Here is a 15,128-nt window from a genome sequence, read left to right on the forward strand (position 1 = left end):
GTTTGCTGTCAAAACTAGGAGCCAATCAGCTCTCTGATCAGTTGACAGCCAGGCATTTCCCATCATGCCCCTGGGTCTTGCAGTGGGTGGAGAGCAACTGCGGCTGCCTCGATCTCGTGAGGTTATCGTTGCCCGAATCAGAGCAAGTCGGACACAGATCTAACCGGCATGGATTGCACGGCGATCGCTTTGGTGATTGATTCTGCGCCGGCCTGGCTCATCTCCAACGAGCCTACTGGCATCAGCAAGATTTCACAAACCGGAGGAAAACAACCAATCAGAGCCGAGCTGGAGCCTTTCGTCTCTGAGCAGCTGTCAATCACTTGCAAACTCCGATCAAACGGTCAAACTAGGCAGCGCTGATCGAAATATGAATCAATATGCTGTTACTGTAATGCCTATTTCTCTCCTCAAATGTTTTCAGAATTATCTTGCAGTGCACGGTTTAGCTGTAAAATGAGAAAGTTTGTGACCCAGCAGCCATGTTGAGATCTGTTGAGGAAATACCAAGCACCGCCCACCAGCTGGAGCACAGCCAACAGGAACTCTCTCTCTCTGAAATGACCTGTGATTGGTCAAAGTCTCCCGTCACGGGCTAGATGTTTTAAAGCCTGAAAACAGAGCCATGAGGAGGTGCGGAGGTCTAGTTTTCTCTCAGAACACTTGAATTACAATATGTATTTAGAAAATATATAATATAATATTTGATCCCGCAGACAGTTAATAGGTCTTTTGACATGACAAAGTAGGAAAAGCAGATAAATTAATGATTAATTAGGATGCTTCTGTAATACTAAATTGGGAAAAATATCCTATCTTAGACTCTTCTTGATACTTTAGATGGAAAGTTTCTGTCTGTCTCACTTATGAATAGAACAGAATCATCTTTATTAATGTTATCAGTAACACCTGTGGTTTTTCCTACTATGACAGGTCAACATGTCTGCTGTGAAAAAGGCCTGTTGGACTGAGAGAAATCAGGTGAGCTCCACTTATTAATTAACTCATAACCGCAGCATCGTGTGACAACACATGTTCTTGCTGAGAATAATCTATTCACTGACAAGACGTGATCTCATAATATCACGTATCAGTTTAGCAGTAATGATAACGGATATCCTGTGCCAATCAAACAAATCAATCAGTCCTGTGTGGTTTAAATAATATCATGTTTTTCACTCCATTTCTTTAATTTACTGTCACATAAATGCAGTTGAATGCTCAGGACAGACAAATGTGTTTTATTCAAGCATAAAGTGAAGTCTGTTTGTTTTGTATGCACCTCCTGTTCCAGACTGACAGTGAGCTGAAGATAACAGTCTCATTAATCAAGCTGCTAATCAGGCTGATTACCCACAGAGCCGCTGCTTCCTGCTTCCTGCTTCCTCTCCTACAGTCACAACTGTGGTGAGTTGTGATGGATATTACAGATGTGATTTGACTGAACTGCTGACTGTCCTTCTGTCTCTTCATGGGACTTTTTTTCCACAAACACATTCTGACAAGACACAGTAGGAAAATCACAGGTAATAAAATTAATGAGCTGCTTCAGTTTCAGGGTAAAAAATTTTTAATTTTTAATGTGTTTTCTTACTCACTTTTTCCTTGACCTTGATATAACATCTCACAAGGTCAAGGAAAGATGTGAAGGAGAACTCATAAGGATTTAGGAAAAGACAATCAGACTGCTCTTACACTATGGGACACCGTATGTTTTTATTTTTTATTTTTAACACATATAAAATAAGTATAGTGACAAACTTGATGCTGTACCATTCAGTTAAAGATTCCTGTCCAAAACAGAAACACACCTCCTAAGAAGGATGATTTCCATTTATCAATAGCAGGGCTCTGAAATCTTTACTGTCAAAAGAGACATTTTAGGCAAAGAAAATATATAAAAATCTGTCCGGAGCTGCAAAACATTTGAGCATTGTGATGAAGGTAACAGCTTATAGTCTAAGTATATAGAATATAAGTCTAATGAAGTGAGGGCCAATGTGCAACGGATGTACTACGGAGTATTAGGGCCACATTGAGGGACAAAAAATCTGAGATTTCCAGAATAAAGCCTTAATATTACGAGAAAAAAAGTCGTAACTTTACGAGAATAAAGTCATAACTTAACGAGAAGAAAATAACATGTAAAATTATTACTTTATAAATTTATGACTTTATTCTCATAAAATTACAACTTTTTTGTCTCGTAATATTATGACTTATTCTCGAAATCTTTGATTGATTTTTTTTTTTTTAAATGTAAACAAAAATTGGAGCCAGTAGTAGAGGAGACATGCTGCCCCCTATTTCTTCTGATCATGTGACTCGATAATACACATTACACCTTTAATGTCTGCTGTGAAAAAGGCTGATTGCAGTATTTGGATCCCCTTTGGTTATGAACTGTGTATATAAACTTTCCCTCATTAGGTCATATATACATACACAGTACACAGACCTGCCCAAAGTCTTACAAAACTATTATAATATGTTTTATACATCTAGGGTTTTTCTCTAACACGTACAGTATATGTTTGTGAAAGCTCATTTTTATCATATTGTTTTGTAAAAGATACAAAAATATTACATTTTACAAACTGTAAACGGTTTAAAAATGGCAAACAAGATGTTACTACATGAGGCAACAAGTCTGAGGCATTAGGTTAATAACATAATGTGTGTGTGTGTGTGTGTGTGTGTGTGTGTGTGTGTGTGTGTGTGTGTGTGTGTGTGTGTGTGTGCGTGCGTGCGTGCGTGCGTGCGTGCGTGCGTGCGTGCGTGCGTGCGTGCGTGCGTGCGTGCGTGCGTGCGTGCGTGCGTGCGTGCGTGCGTGCGTGCGTGCGTGCGTGCGTGCGTGCGTGCGTGCGTGCGTGTGTGTGCTGGAGCGTATTTTGACCTAAAAGTGAAACACACACACAAACAGCGTTACTGACTGATAAAAGTTAAAGATGACAGGAATATAATAATAAGCTGTTTTCAGGTGTTGGACATCAGTTGGATCAGTGAGGAGGTGTGGCGGGCTGCTCTGGTGAAGATCTGATGCGACAGCAGACGGCGATGCCAGCGGCCCCGTCGGCTCCTGTGGCTCTGCGGACACGACAGCTGTTGCCCCTAGCAACCGGCCCCCGGATGGCAGCGCCCTGAGAGACGGCGCTACAGTCTGTCAGAGTCCAGCCAGACGGACAGGACACCTCCACCTGCAACACAACAGCAGCAACAGGTAAACATGTGACATCATAGACATTTAATATTAACCTGAGAAGTTGATGTCCTACGTTTACAATGTTCTGATGAGCTGGTCAACAAATCTCAACTCATATATGGGACCAAAGCTTATTGCCTCATACAGTTTACAGTGCTGCACAGGTTATAGGCCTACTATTTAAAATCTAAACTAAATAAAATGTTTCCCTTCTCTGAGACAAATGTCAGTTCTAAGAAGCCATTTTAACCCACAGTTTTGCCCCAAAATAGAAAACCTTCAGACCGAAATATTCAGCATCTTCTCCAATATACTGAAAAACCCACCGAAGCCAAATTCAAAACGGATTATACTCAGAATATTGGATGTATTTAGTAAATTGACTGCTTCTCAACAACACTTATAGGGCTCATAGCTATAGAGGAAGGAACCTGCTGAAATAAAAAAATAATTAATTAATAAATAAATAAATGACTTGATAAATAAAGTAGCAAAAATAATATGAAAAATAAATTTAGTCATTCATTAATTGATAAAATGTGTCATAAATTGATATTTCTGTTTTAACTAGCTTCTTTTTTTCTTTTTTTAGCTTTGTATTAATTCCCTTATTTATTTACTCTTTTGTTTAATTTCCACTTTTATTTATTTATGTATTTATTTTTATGAATTTTTAAATGTATTCATTAATTTTTGCATTTTATTTTATTTATGTATTTATTTTTGCATTTATTTTTATTTATTTATTTTTGTTGCATTTATTCATTCATTTTTTTTATTTTTTTATTCTATGTTTATTTTTAAAAATGTATGAATTTATGTGTTTAAGCATTAGTATTATAAGCATTGGAAGTGTAAATAAATAAGGAAACTAATACAAAGGTGAATAAATGAAAAAGCAAATTAAAACAGAAATATCAATTTATGTCACATTTTATCAATTAATGACTACATTTATTTTTAATATCGTTTTTGCTTTTAATGGCATATTTATTTATTTATTTATTTATTTATTCATTTATTTTGTCAGGTTTTGTACTCCATAAATCACAGAAATAACTGACATATTACACTTGGAGAGAGTTAGGTTTATCCTGAATGATAATGATTCTTTTCTGTCACAAATGCTTCCAATAAAAACATATGAAACATATAAAATATTCACCTGATCTTTATCAGCTGATATGTTTTCCAACAGGCGGCACTCCAGAGACGGAGCATGGCAGCACACGGCATGAGATATCACCCCGTGTTTCACAACACAACGCCTCCCATGATGATGTGGACGCGAGTCAGACGACGTCTCATCCGTGGTCGACCAGGAAGTGCAACCTGGAGAGACACGAGAGCTTCACGCTTTAATGAGCTCAGACAGGCTTTAAAGGTATCGTCCATTAATTCAGTGTCACCTTGCATTCATCCACCTAAAAATAATACATATATACATATAGAAACAAGTAATGTAATAATAATACATCAGATTATTATTCAGCACCCACAGTTTCCTCCCTGTTCAGCTGAAGGAAGTCGAGTGATTCTCAGACGAGCAGGGATCAACATGAAGCCGATGAATGAGGAACATAATGTAAAGCAACAAACCACAACAACTTTTGACAACCCTGCACATTATACTGCTCACGTACTGTAGCTGGTATTTATGTTGGCAGGGAGCGCGTTTAGCTTTCAGGGTGATTGCCATGGTAACTGGCATAATTGACCAAGGTGTTCTAAATGCAACATCGGGAGCTCGTTCTGCTTTAAAGGGTCGTTTATATACAGCACAGCTCTTGAGGTACACGTTAGACTGACTTCAACATGTCAACAGAATAGATTTTTATCAATACGTTTATTTGATTTCTTGCTGAGAATTAGACGAGAAGGTCGATACCGCTCTCATATCTCTCCATTAAATGTGAAGCTGGAGACAGTAAGCTTAGCTTAGCATAAAGACTGGTAACGGGGGTAAACTGCTAGCCTGGCTCTGTCTAAAGGTGTAAAAATGACCAGCTTGGTATCACCAAATGGCGTAGGCATAACACACTAATTTGTTAAGTCATTTTGCGTGTTATCACTATGCATTTTTTGCTTTTTGTATTGTCATTTTCACGCCACGGCAACATTAGACGCTCAGAGCAAATGCTCTGGAAGTCAGGTGACGTAGTAAAAATGAGTCAGAAAGTCCACGTATGAAGGAGGACAGGGTGGATGTGAAATTACAGTAAACCATGGATTTATTTATTATGACTTCTTAACTTACGTACGTAACTTAATTTACGTAACAAGCGTCCTTATTTTAACCCAAACTGTGATCTTTTCCTAAACCTAACCAGGCAGTTTTGTTTGAATTCACAACATTGTTTAAAACTGCAACAGTGCGTCCGTATGTGACGAGCACACTGTTAGCTCTGTAGCGGAGCTGAAGAGAGTAAAGGCGATCGCAAAGCGTAAATGACGTTACATCCGTTGAATTTTTCCCGGAAAAAAACGTCCCTCTTTCTTCACATTAAAAGCCGTCTACAGGCTGATAGAGGAAACCCAGAAAGTTGTGGAAGGCCTCATTTTTCAGGTTAGATTTCAACCTGATCACACATTGGCAATAAAAAACTAATAAAAACAATTATAACATACATACGTTCCCTTTTAAAAGTCCACAGACCAGAGCAGCAGATTGTAGCTGTGACGTACCGGTGAGGTGGTGCTTCGGGTCGACACACTCTGCATCTCGTCCTGGTTCAGGACTAGCATGGACTCGGCACTGCAGACCTCCCATCACGCAGCAACGCGCCACAGCGTTCACACCTTTACCCCCCGCAGCGTTGTAGGCAACACACTCCATTTGCCCGCTGCTCACCTGTAAACACAGAGCGAAGGGTTTTATGACCAGTAGATCAAAGTGTTTATTAGTGACAATGAGAGTTAATGAACTCACTGTGATGGTTTCTCCCACGTGGATGCCGTTAGGAGCGTAGCCTCTGCAGCTCATCATCTCCTCCCCCTGACGACAGCGACTGACAGCCTTGTCAGTCCTCGTGACCCCTGACCTCTCTGACCACACTGACCGACACAGAAGCTCCTCGTCTGCACACCCAGACAGGAAGACACTGTGAACTACTCGCTGATTTGTGTGCAAACTTATAAATATCTTGTTTCTTTTCTTGTTTGTGTGCAAACTTATATCTTATATACAGTATATATATATTATATATAACTACATCTTGGGACAATTGTTGACTCAAAGCTCAGCTTTGAAGCTAACTGTGAAGCAGTGTGCAAAAAGAGGAACCAGAGTCTATTTTGCTTGAGGAAACTGGCCTATTTTCACCTTATTTTATTGTGCTTTTATTGAATCAATCTTGGCTTTTTAGTTTGGTGTCATGGTTCGGAAACTTTTCTTTAAAGAACAGAAATTGTCTGGATCAGATTGTGAAATGGTCTAGTAGGAGGCACCCTGTACACCAGACAGGTACAGCGGATAACTGACTCCATTTTAAATAATGACTTCAACCCTTTGCACAGTGAATTTCAGCTTCTTCCTTCTGGACGGAGGTTTAGTGTCCCACGGAAGGTGTAGAACAAAGTGGTATAAAGACAGCTTTGTTCTAGCAGCCGTCACTCAGATGAACAAGTTGTAGCAACACTGTACAGAAGCTATCGAAGCAAAGCTTGCTCATTTGATTTATTCATTTATTCATATTTATTCATTGTATTTTAGTGGTTTTAGTGATCACTGGAGCCTTGAGCATTTTTTATCATGTTTTTTCTATCGTCTGTTTCTGTAAAATGTGTGTCACGATGGATACCTTGTCTTTTTACTGCAAACCAAATGTACCTACTGTATGGGTACAAATAAAGTAACCTGAACCTGATGCTGTTTGAGTAAAATAAAAAGTGTTGTGTGTCACTAACTTGTGCTGTTTGCAGGAGGCATGGCCGCCACCAGGTTTGGAGTGATGAGACGATGTGCGTCGGATAGAGAGAGGAAGTTGATCGTGTTGCTGATGGAATAACGCAGCATCATCTGCAGGACCTGCACCGGCGACGCGTTCTGATTGGACGACAGGATCACTGCTGCTAAACCTGCAGGTGCACAAACCAAAAATACAAAGCACTTATGCAGCAGCTGCACACAGATTATTTATTATTTTCCTCTGTGTGTGTGCATACCAGCAGCATGTGCAGCAGCCTGGGAGGTTCCACTGCGGGAGGTGAAACAGGTGCTGCAGTCACTGCTGGCACTAACGATGTCATCGCCGGGCGCGAACAGATCAACGCAGCGGCCGAAGTTGGTGCCACCCGCTCCCTGTGACATCAGCTGGTCCACTGAGTTAACAGCCCCTACTGTGATGACCTGCACATGCACACAGGAAGTCAAGATAAGGGTTGTGTGTAAACGCATCCATCAGGCTCTTTGGAGTAACGCTTGTTTCCACAGTTGTTTAGTGTCTGTATTTAGCTAACATTGGTAGCTGTGTAACATAGTAGTGGTTCATACGTCTTGCATACATATTTCACAAAACTGCTAAATGTGCCGTCAAACTTTTCACTTAGGAAAACAAATTATAAATCAGTTTATTAATTTGCTAATTCCACAGGAAGATAGCATAACAGTGCATACAGTCCGTCCGTAATCTGCCGCATGAGTTAAATTTTAGGCCAATTACGGTCTTAAAAAAAAACCAAAAACGGAAGGAGGAGATTTTCGTAAACACTTCGGAGATCAGGGAGGTTCCCATAGAAGTGAATGAACTTCCAGTTGACTCGCATACGTACACAGAACTATGTGGAAACGAGGCGAAAATGTTAACGTAACCTCAGGCTCTGAAGCAGGCGAGTAGAGGCAGGCGTCGTCTCTGTAGTTCCCCGCAGCAGCGATGACCACCGCTCCGTTAGCCACCATGTCCCGACAAGCTGCGTTTAATGAACGGCTGAAACCGCCGACGAATGGCAGCAAAACAACCACAGCATCCGCCGGGCGGTACAGCAAAGTTGCTCGGATATACTCCATACCTGAGCGGGACAGGAGGGGGATGTTCAGAAAAGATTATGTATCTATGTAAAGTAGTGGCCCTCCCTTTCCCTTTGCAAATGTGTTTCTCAGGGTCTGAAAAGTGAATCCAATGCTGAAGTGTCTTAAACCTGCATTGGATTCAAACCTATAATCTCCATGGGAGTCCTACCCGCCAGAGCTCCTGACACGGTCCCTTTCCCCTGGCAGTTGAGCACACGGACCAGGTTAACACCGGCACCTCGAGCAACGCCAGAGTCCGACCCGCTCACAACCCCCGCCATGTGCGTGCCGTGACTGTCACACTGGCTGGCCTGTAGAGAAGAGAGGGTTGGACATACGGGTGAAACGAGTGAGCTTTTTATTATTGAGCTGCAGTGACAAACATGCACATTATTCCCTCTGTGAGCGTGACCTGTCGGTGAACTCTGACTCCGTCCTCCTCGGGGACGTCGTTGAAGTCAGTGATGAGCACTCGTCCTTCGATCTCTCTGTGAGAACTCTGAACGCTGCCGTCCATCAGATACACCTCCGCCATCCCTCCGTCGTCTGCAGAGGACAGAAGGTGTGTGGATTTGAGATGTGATGACTTCAGGACGTGTGTGTGTTTAAAAGAAAGACTTGGAGGCAAACTCACTGGGTGGCCGGTATGTTCCGTTTTCAGAGGTGCCGCCATGAGGCTGCAGTAACCTCTGGAGGTTCCAGGGAGCGCTCTGAGCAAAGACGGACGAGTCCTCCTCTATGTACTGGACCAGAGGAAGCTTCACCGCCTGGCAGGAACACAATCGTATTTTAGAAACACTAAAGAATCCATCGGTACCAACCATCTCATACTAGCTTGTCACAAAGGAGGTTAAATAACGCTCCAAACTTACGCTAAATTTTTGTAAGTAAAAACTGGCATGGCCATTTTCAAAGCGGTCCCTTGACCTCTGACCTCCAGATATGTGAATGTAAATGGGTTCTATGGGTACCCACGAGTCTCCCCTTTACAGACATGCCCACTTTATGATAATCACATGCAGTTTGGGGCAAGTCATAGTCAAGTCAGCACACTGACACACTGACAGCTGTTGTTGCCTGTTGGGCTGCAGTTTGCCATGTTATGATTTGAGCATATTGTTTTGTGCTAAATGCAGTACCTGTGAGGGTTTCTGGAAAATATCTGTCATTGTTTTGTGTTAATTGATTTCCAATAAAAATATATACATACATTTGCATAAAGCAACATATTTGCCCACTCCCATGTTGATAAGAGTATTAAATACTTGACGAATCTCCCTTTAAGGTGCATTTTGAACAGATAAACTGTGATTCAAAGAGGTAAAACTATATAACTTCCAATAGGTTTTTTTTTTCCGATAGTTGTGTCCTCACATTGAAGTTAGACCCACACCTTTATTGACCAGCACCACCATATAGCAGCATCAGCATGCAGACAGGTGAATAAATTACCAGGTGAAGGACGTCGCTGCTCATCTTGACCAGGAAGCCGTGCAGAGCTCCAGAGTAGGTCTGCAGGACCTCCAGCAGGTAGCCCCTCCTGGCTGCTCTGGCTCTCAGCCTCCTGATGGTCCTCTGCACCTGAGAGTCGTGCGTCCCGTGACGCAGCATGACCAGGTACTGACCGGGCATGCGCCACGCTGCCTGGAGCACAGAGCACAGAACATTAAGAGTACAGGTGCTCTGTCTCAATGCACGTACAGGACACATGAGTATGTTATTTATATGATTTTATTTATATATATTTTTGGCATAATAATGAGAAGCAGTGGCGGCTGGTGGAAATGTTTCTAGGTAGGGCTGCGCCACATCCAATCGATTTCATCAAACATCCCGGTATGATTTGATGCAAAAAAGTGAAGGTATCAAAAACACATTACTACTTTTCAGTGAAATAATCAACAATTATTTTATTCCAACAGGAGCAGTAAAGAATGCTTTGAAAAACACAACAGTATAACATGTACTCAGTGGTGGAAAGTAACTAAGGACATTTACTCAAGAACTGTACTTAAGTACAATTTTGAGGTACTTGTACTTTACGTGAATATTTCCATGTTCTGATACTTTCTACTTCTACTCCACTACATCTCAGAGGGACATATTGTACTTTTTACTCCACTACATTGATTTAATAACTTCAGTTACTTTACAGATTCAGATTATTAATACAAAATATAATCAACGAATAAATGATAATGTATTATTATAGATTAAATTACCCAGCAGTCTATAAAGTTATTAAAATGAGCTTCACCTTTACCAGCTGCAACATTAAAGGGACTTACACATACAAATCTACCGGGTCGGTGTCCCATGCGCGTTTGCGTGTGGCTACGCTGTTCAGACCGCTCCTCTGTCTGCTTGTCTTCACTCACACAACACGCGCGTTCTCGCGCCACCTCACGTGCATGCGCGCACACTCCACACTGCAGAAGAGTTAGTTTAGCTCTGAGAATATCTAGTGAATGTACAGTGGATGTTTGAGCAGAAATAAATGCTGCAGCTCCTCCAGACCAACAGAGGTTTTATTTTATTTCCCGTGTCTTGTGAAGTGACGGGGCTCCGCGGCGAGAAACGTTATCGTCTCCAACCGGGTGCCGATGTCTCCCTCCAGCTGCGGTCGGGAAGCGATAATGTTTCTTTTCAAAACCAACACTAGGATCAGCAGTGATTCATGGAGAGACCTTCGCCTGGTCAGTTAACATTACTGCTAAGCAGCTGAAATATAGAGTGATATTGTGGTTTTAGCTGAGGTGTGTCGCCTCACTGTTTTGAGCAATGCTCGTTCATGTCTATTTAGAGCGTGCACAAGCGCCAGCAACAGGATGCTGACTTTCATTGACTTAACGGCCACAGGTGTCATTTCTGATTCTTACAAACAGTCCCTTTAAGAGTACAGGTGTTCTGACCCAATGCACGTACAGGACACATGAGTATATTAGTTATGTAATTTTATATATACAAATATTTTTGCATGATAATGAGATAATGAAAACTTGTCAGGGATAAAACCTCAGACTGTTGCAGGAAGATGCGCTTCAGTGCCTCAGTGATTCTTACCTTATTGCACTTGGGGAACTCTGCGGCAGGCTCTGGTCCTGGTCCTGGTTCAGGTTGAGTCTCGTCCTGGTGGATCAGATCCTGGATCATCTGGTCCTCCTCTGGGTCGTCCTGCGCGCTCGCAGCCCAAGATGCGCACAAACACAAACACAGCAGCCAGCAGACCCAAGCTGAGGTGCGACGCATTCTGCAAATTAAATCAGGATTTAAATATTAAATTACACAAATCCACAGAGGAGAGTTTTTATTCTCCCAGTCTTGAGTTCTTTAGTTCTCCAGATGTTCTGGTTTCCTCTGACAGCTGCGCGCTCTGACGGTCACATCACGTCTCCAATCATCTATCTTTAGATTTTGGAGGAACAATTGATTGTTGTGATGAAGGCGGAGACTGCGGCTCACGCCACCGTGTTAGTATCGGATGATCTCCGGTAAAAACACCTCTCAGACTGAAGGAGTCATGTTTCATGTTTCATCTGAACCAGCAGGTGATCAGCATCATCACATGTCAGTCAGACTCTCTCTCTCTCCAAGTTCATCTGGTGAGGCTTTATTAACGGTGTGTACTCAGTAGTGGAGAGTAACTAAGTACATTTACTCAAGTACTGTACTACAATTTTGAGGTACTTGTACTTTACTTGAGTATTTCCATGTTCTGATACTTTCTACTACATCTCAGAGGTAATATTGTACTTTTTACTGCACTACATTTATATATATATATATATATATATATATATATGTATATATATATATGTATATATGTATATATGTGTGTGTGTATATATATATGTATGTATGTATATATGTATGTATATATATAAATATGTATGTATATATATATACAGTATATATACAGTATATACTGTATATATATATCTATATATATACAGTATATATATACAGTATATACTGTATATATGTATGTGCATAGATAAAAATGGGCTCCTATACCAGCTGCAACATAAAAAGTGATGACCACATTAATAATTTAATAACATAACCTACATTATCTGAAATATCTGAAATGGGACATTCTGCTTGATGAGACTTTTACTTTTTGTACTTTAAGTCTATTTTGATGCTATTTTTTTTGTACTTTAAAGGGACTATTTGTAACTTTCAGAAATGTTTCTTAACAGCGACACCTGTGGCCGTGAAATCAACGAAAGTCAGCCTCGGACTCGCGCTTGCTCGCTCTAAATATACCTGAACGAGCATCGCTCAAAACAGTGAGGCGACACACGTCAGCTAAAAGCACAATATCACTCTATATTTCAGCTGCTTGGCAGTAATGTTAGCTGACCAGACGAAGGACTCTCCATGAACGTGATTTAGATCTGATCCTAGTGTTGGCTTTTCCTGCCTAAGTGCAGGCTGAGGCAGCGGGGCTCTGCAGCGAGTCTCCTCTGCTCTCTCCGCCCGCAGCCGGAGAGAGCAGAGGAGACACCGGCACCCGGTCGGTAACGAGAAGACAACGTAAAGCTCTGTCACTTCACAAGACACGGGAAACCTCTGTTGGTCTGGAGGAGCTGCAGCAGTTATTTCTGCACAAACGTCCACTGTACATTCACTAGATATTCTCAGAGCTAAACTAACTCTTCTGCAGTGTGTAGTGAACGCGCGTTCACGTCTAGAGGTGGAGTGAGCTGAGCTGTCTGAGTGAAGGCGAGCAGGCAGAGGAGGAGGGTACAGCGGCTACACGCGAACGTGCATATGTGAGCATGCATGTGTGACGACCCGCTACATTTATGCGCGTACAAAGTTACAAATAGTCCCTTTAACGTAAAAGTTTGAATGCAGGACTTTTACTGGTAACAGAGTATTTCCACACTGCGGTTTTGTTATTTTTATTTAAAGCAGAAGTAGGCAGATTAGAGCAAATATGATTTAAAAAAGTTATTTTTATAAAACGGTCGCTATATCCTGACAGTAGTTCATGAAACAGGTAACCTGAAAAAAATGATGTGCCCCTGTGTCCTCCGGTGCTCCTAATGGCATCTGCAAGATTTCACCTACCGGAGGAAAACAAGCAGTAAGAGCTGATCTGAGGTCTGCTGTCCATCTGCCGTCTATGAGAGCCGACTGTCAATCACTCGTGAACTCCGACCAAACGGTCAGGCTAGGCAGCGCTGATCAAATATGAATCAATATTATGTTACATTAATGCCTATTTCTCTCCCCAAATGTTTTCAGATTCATTTTGTAGTGCACGGTTTAGCTGTAAAATGGGAAAGTTTGTGATGCGGCTGCCATTGTGAAATCTGGGGAAGGAACGCCAAGTTCTGGTCACATGACCGTAGCACAGCCAATAGGAACGCTCGCTCTCTCAATGAAATGACCTGTGATTGGTCAAAGTCTCCCGTCATGGGCTAGATTTTTCTAAAGCCTGAAATCAGAGCCATGAGGAGGAGCAGGAGTCTAGTTTTCTCTCAGAACACTTGAATTACAATATGCTGAAAGGTTATTATGGATTTTTTGCCCAATGATGCCAAAGATATTCTGCCTACTGCAGGTTTAGTTGAATTAATGTCTGTCAATGCTGTGTCACTTACTGTCCTCCAGGTGAAGCCCACTAAACACACACACACAAACACAGTCTTTCTCTTTCATAGAGTAAAGAGTGCCATCTTCTGGATCACACAAGCAATACACATTTATTAACAGGCACAAAGTGATACAAAATCAGTCACTTTAATTCACTAAAAAAACACATATTTAACCCTTAAAGGTCATAAAATGCACCAGAGGATCTGTTCACTGTCCTGAGTGCAGTGTGGTGAAATGTTTTGATTGGACGGATGATGGACGGTGTCCCCTCCACCACCGTCCTCCTTCAGACCAGGTGCAGTGTAGGACAGCTGTGGCTCTTCAGGGCTTCAGGAAGAAGTCTGCTGCTACTCGACTTCTGGCCACAGAAACCCGGCAGAGTCTCAGCAGGCCTGAAATTAAATCAGAGACAGAAATAGAAGTCTGGTTCTGGTGCTTTTGTCCTCATTTTCTTACTTTATTTTTAAATGTGAGGGAGGGTTTTTTTGCTGAGCGTGCATGTCTTTATCTAAACACTTAGGAGCTGCGCGGAGAAACCTCCTTTTTCAGCCGCTGGCCGCGATACTAACTGAGGCTCAAGTGCTTTAATCAAGGCAACATTATTGGTTCTTGTTAAGGGAGGATTACTCATTCTCCAACCTTATGTTTCCAACTACTCTGCCCTTTTCCCAGTCACAACCTTCAAGCAACCGTCTCTCTCCTCTGCTCTGCTCTGCTGCCATAGCTACTCCATTAGATCACCATTAATTTTCTTGTTAAGATAATAAAGTTAGTATCTACAGTGTGTTAGTACAGATCTCTCCCCTCCGCAGACACATTACACTGCCGCTGTCGCCATGTTCACCCACTAGATGATGGTCGCTTAGTGTCCCGAGATGCACAGACAGACCACAGAGAATCATTACGGCCTGAATGAACACCCACTTGTCTGTGGGTCATTAGGACTGTGTGTGTGTGTGTGTGTGTGTGTGGGTGTACTTGTCCAGCTATCTTTATGAGGACCAACCTGAATTTTAGACCATCAGAGTGAGGACATCTTTGAAAAGGTCTTCACCGTCGGAGACCTTCAAAGGCCAGTTTGAGGGTTTAGTCTTGGTTTTAAGGTTCAAATTAGAATTAGGTTTAGCCGTCTGACAGTTTGGGCCCGTCGGTGAGCGTCTGTCGGTCTAGTTTTTGCGATGTGTCCCGCACCGTCGGCTCTAGTCTGCCTGTGTCTGAGGTTTTTCGGCCTATACAGCATGTTGAATCGGCGGTGGAGCTCGTCGGTGAGAGAGTCGCTGATTCAGCTTAAACGAAACAGTGCCCGAG

At 42.0% G+C, this 15,128-nt stretch overlaps 2 protein-coding genes and 1 long non-coding RNA gene across 5 annotated transcripts in view; 1 reads left to right on the plus strand and 2 right to left on the minus strand.

Moving 5' to 3' along the window:
- The first annotated feature begins 617 nt into the window (after window positions 1-617).
- Window positions 618-7,878, plus strand: LOC119489116. Of its 2 annotated transcripts, none has more exons than XR_005207093.1 (6): window positions 618-981; window positions 1,295-1,407; window positions 2,981-3,220; window positions 4,401-4,586; window positions 7,124-7,285; window positions 7,370-7,878. It is a non-coding gene; the product is annotated as an uncharacterized LOC119489116 (long non-coding RNA). The 2 variants fall into 2 exon arrangements; XR_005207092.1 differs by having other exon boundaries at window positions 7,373-7,878.
- On the minus strand, window positions 2,857-11,757 carry pcsk9 (proprotein convertase subtilisin/kexin type 9). Its single transcript, XM_037771250.1, has 12 exons — window positions 11,274-11,757; window positions 9,663-9,854; window positions 8,845-8,977; window positions 8,623-8,756; window positions 8,380-8,521; window positions 8,013-8,209; window positions 7,367-7,550; window positions 7,109-7,279; window positions 6,132-6,280; window positions 5,888-6,053; window positions 4,368-4,534; window positions 2,857-3,197 (listed from the first exon to the last, which is right to left on the minus strand). Exons 1-12 carry the CDS (start codon window positions 11,457-11,459, stop codon window positions 3,000-3,002), a joined length of 2,019 nt encoding a protein of 672 aa, XP_037627178.1. The 5' UTR covers window positions 11,460-11,757; the 3' UTR covers window positions 2,857-2,999.
- A 2,135-nt stretch (window positions 11,758-13,892) lies between these two features.
- bsnd (barttin CLCNK type accessory subunit beta) overlaps window positions 13,893-15,128 on the minus strand; it is a 2,606-nt gene continuing 1,370 nt past the window's right edge. For both annotated transcript variants that reach the window (XM_037771297.1, XM_037771298.1), the window contains one exon: window positions 13,893-14,212. In XM_037771297.1, coding sequence (XP_037627225.1) covers window positions 14,107-14,212 — 106 coding nt within the window. In that variant the 3' untranslated portion in view covers window positions 13,893-14,106. The remainder of the gene's footprint in view (window positions 14,213-15,128) is intronic.

Source organism: Sebastes umbrosus, chromosome 5 (genome assembly GCF_015220745.1).
Source record: "Sebastes umbrosus isolate fSebUmb1 chromosome 5, fSebUmb1.pri, whole genome shotgun sequence".
NCBI classification, from domain to species: Eukaryota; Metazoa; Chordata; class Actinopteri; order Perciformes; family Sebastidae; genus Sebastes; species Sebastes umbrosus.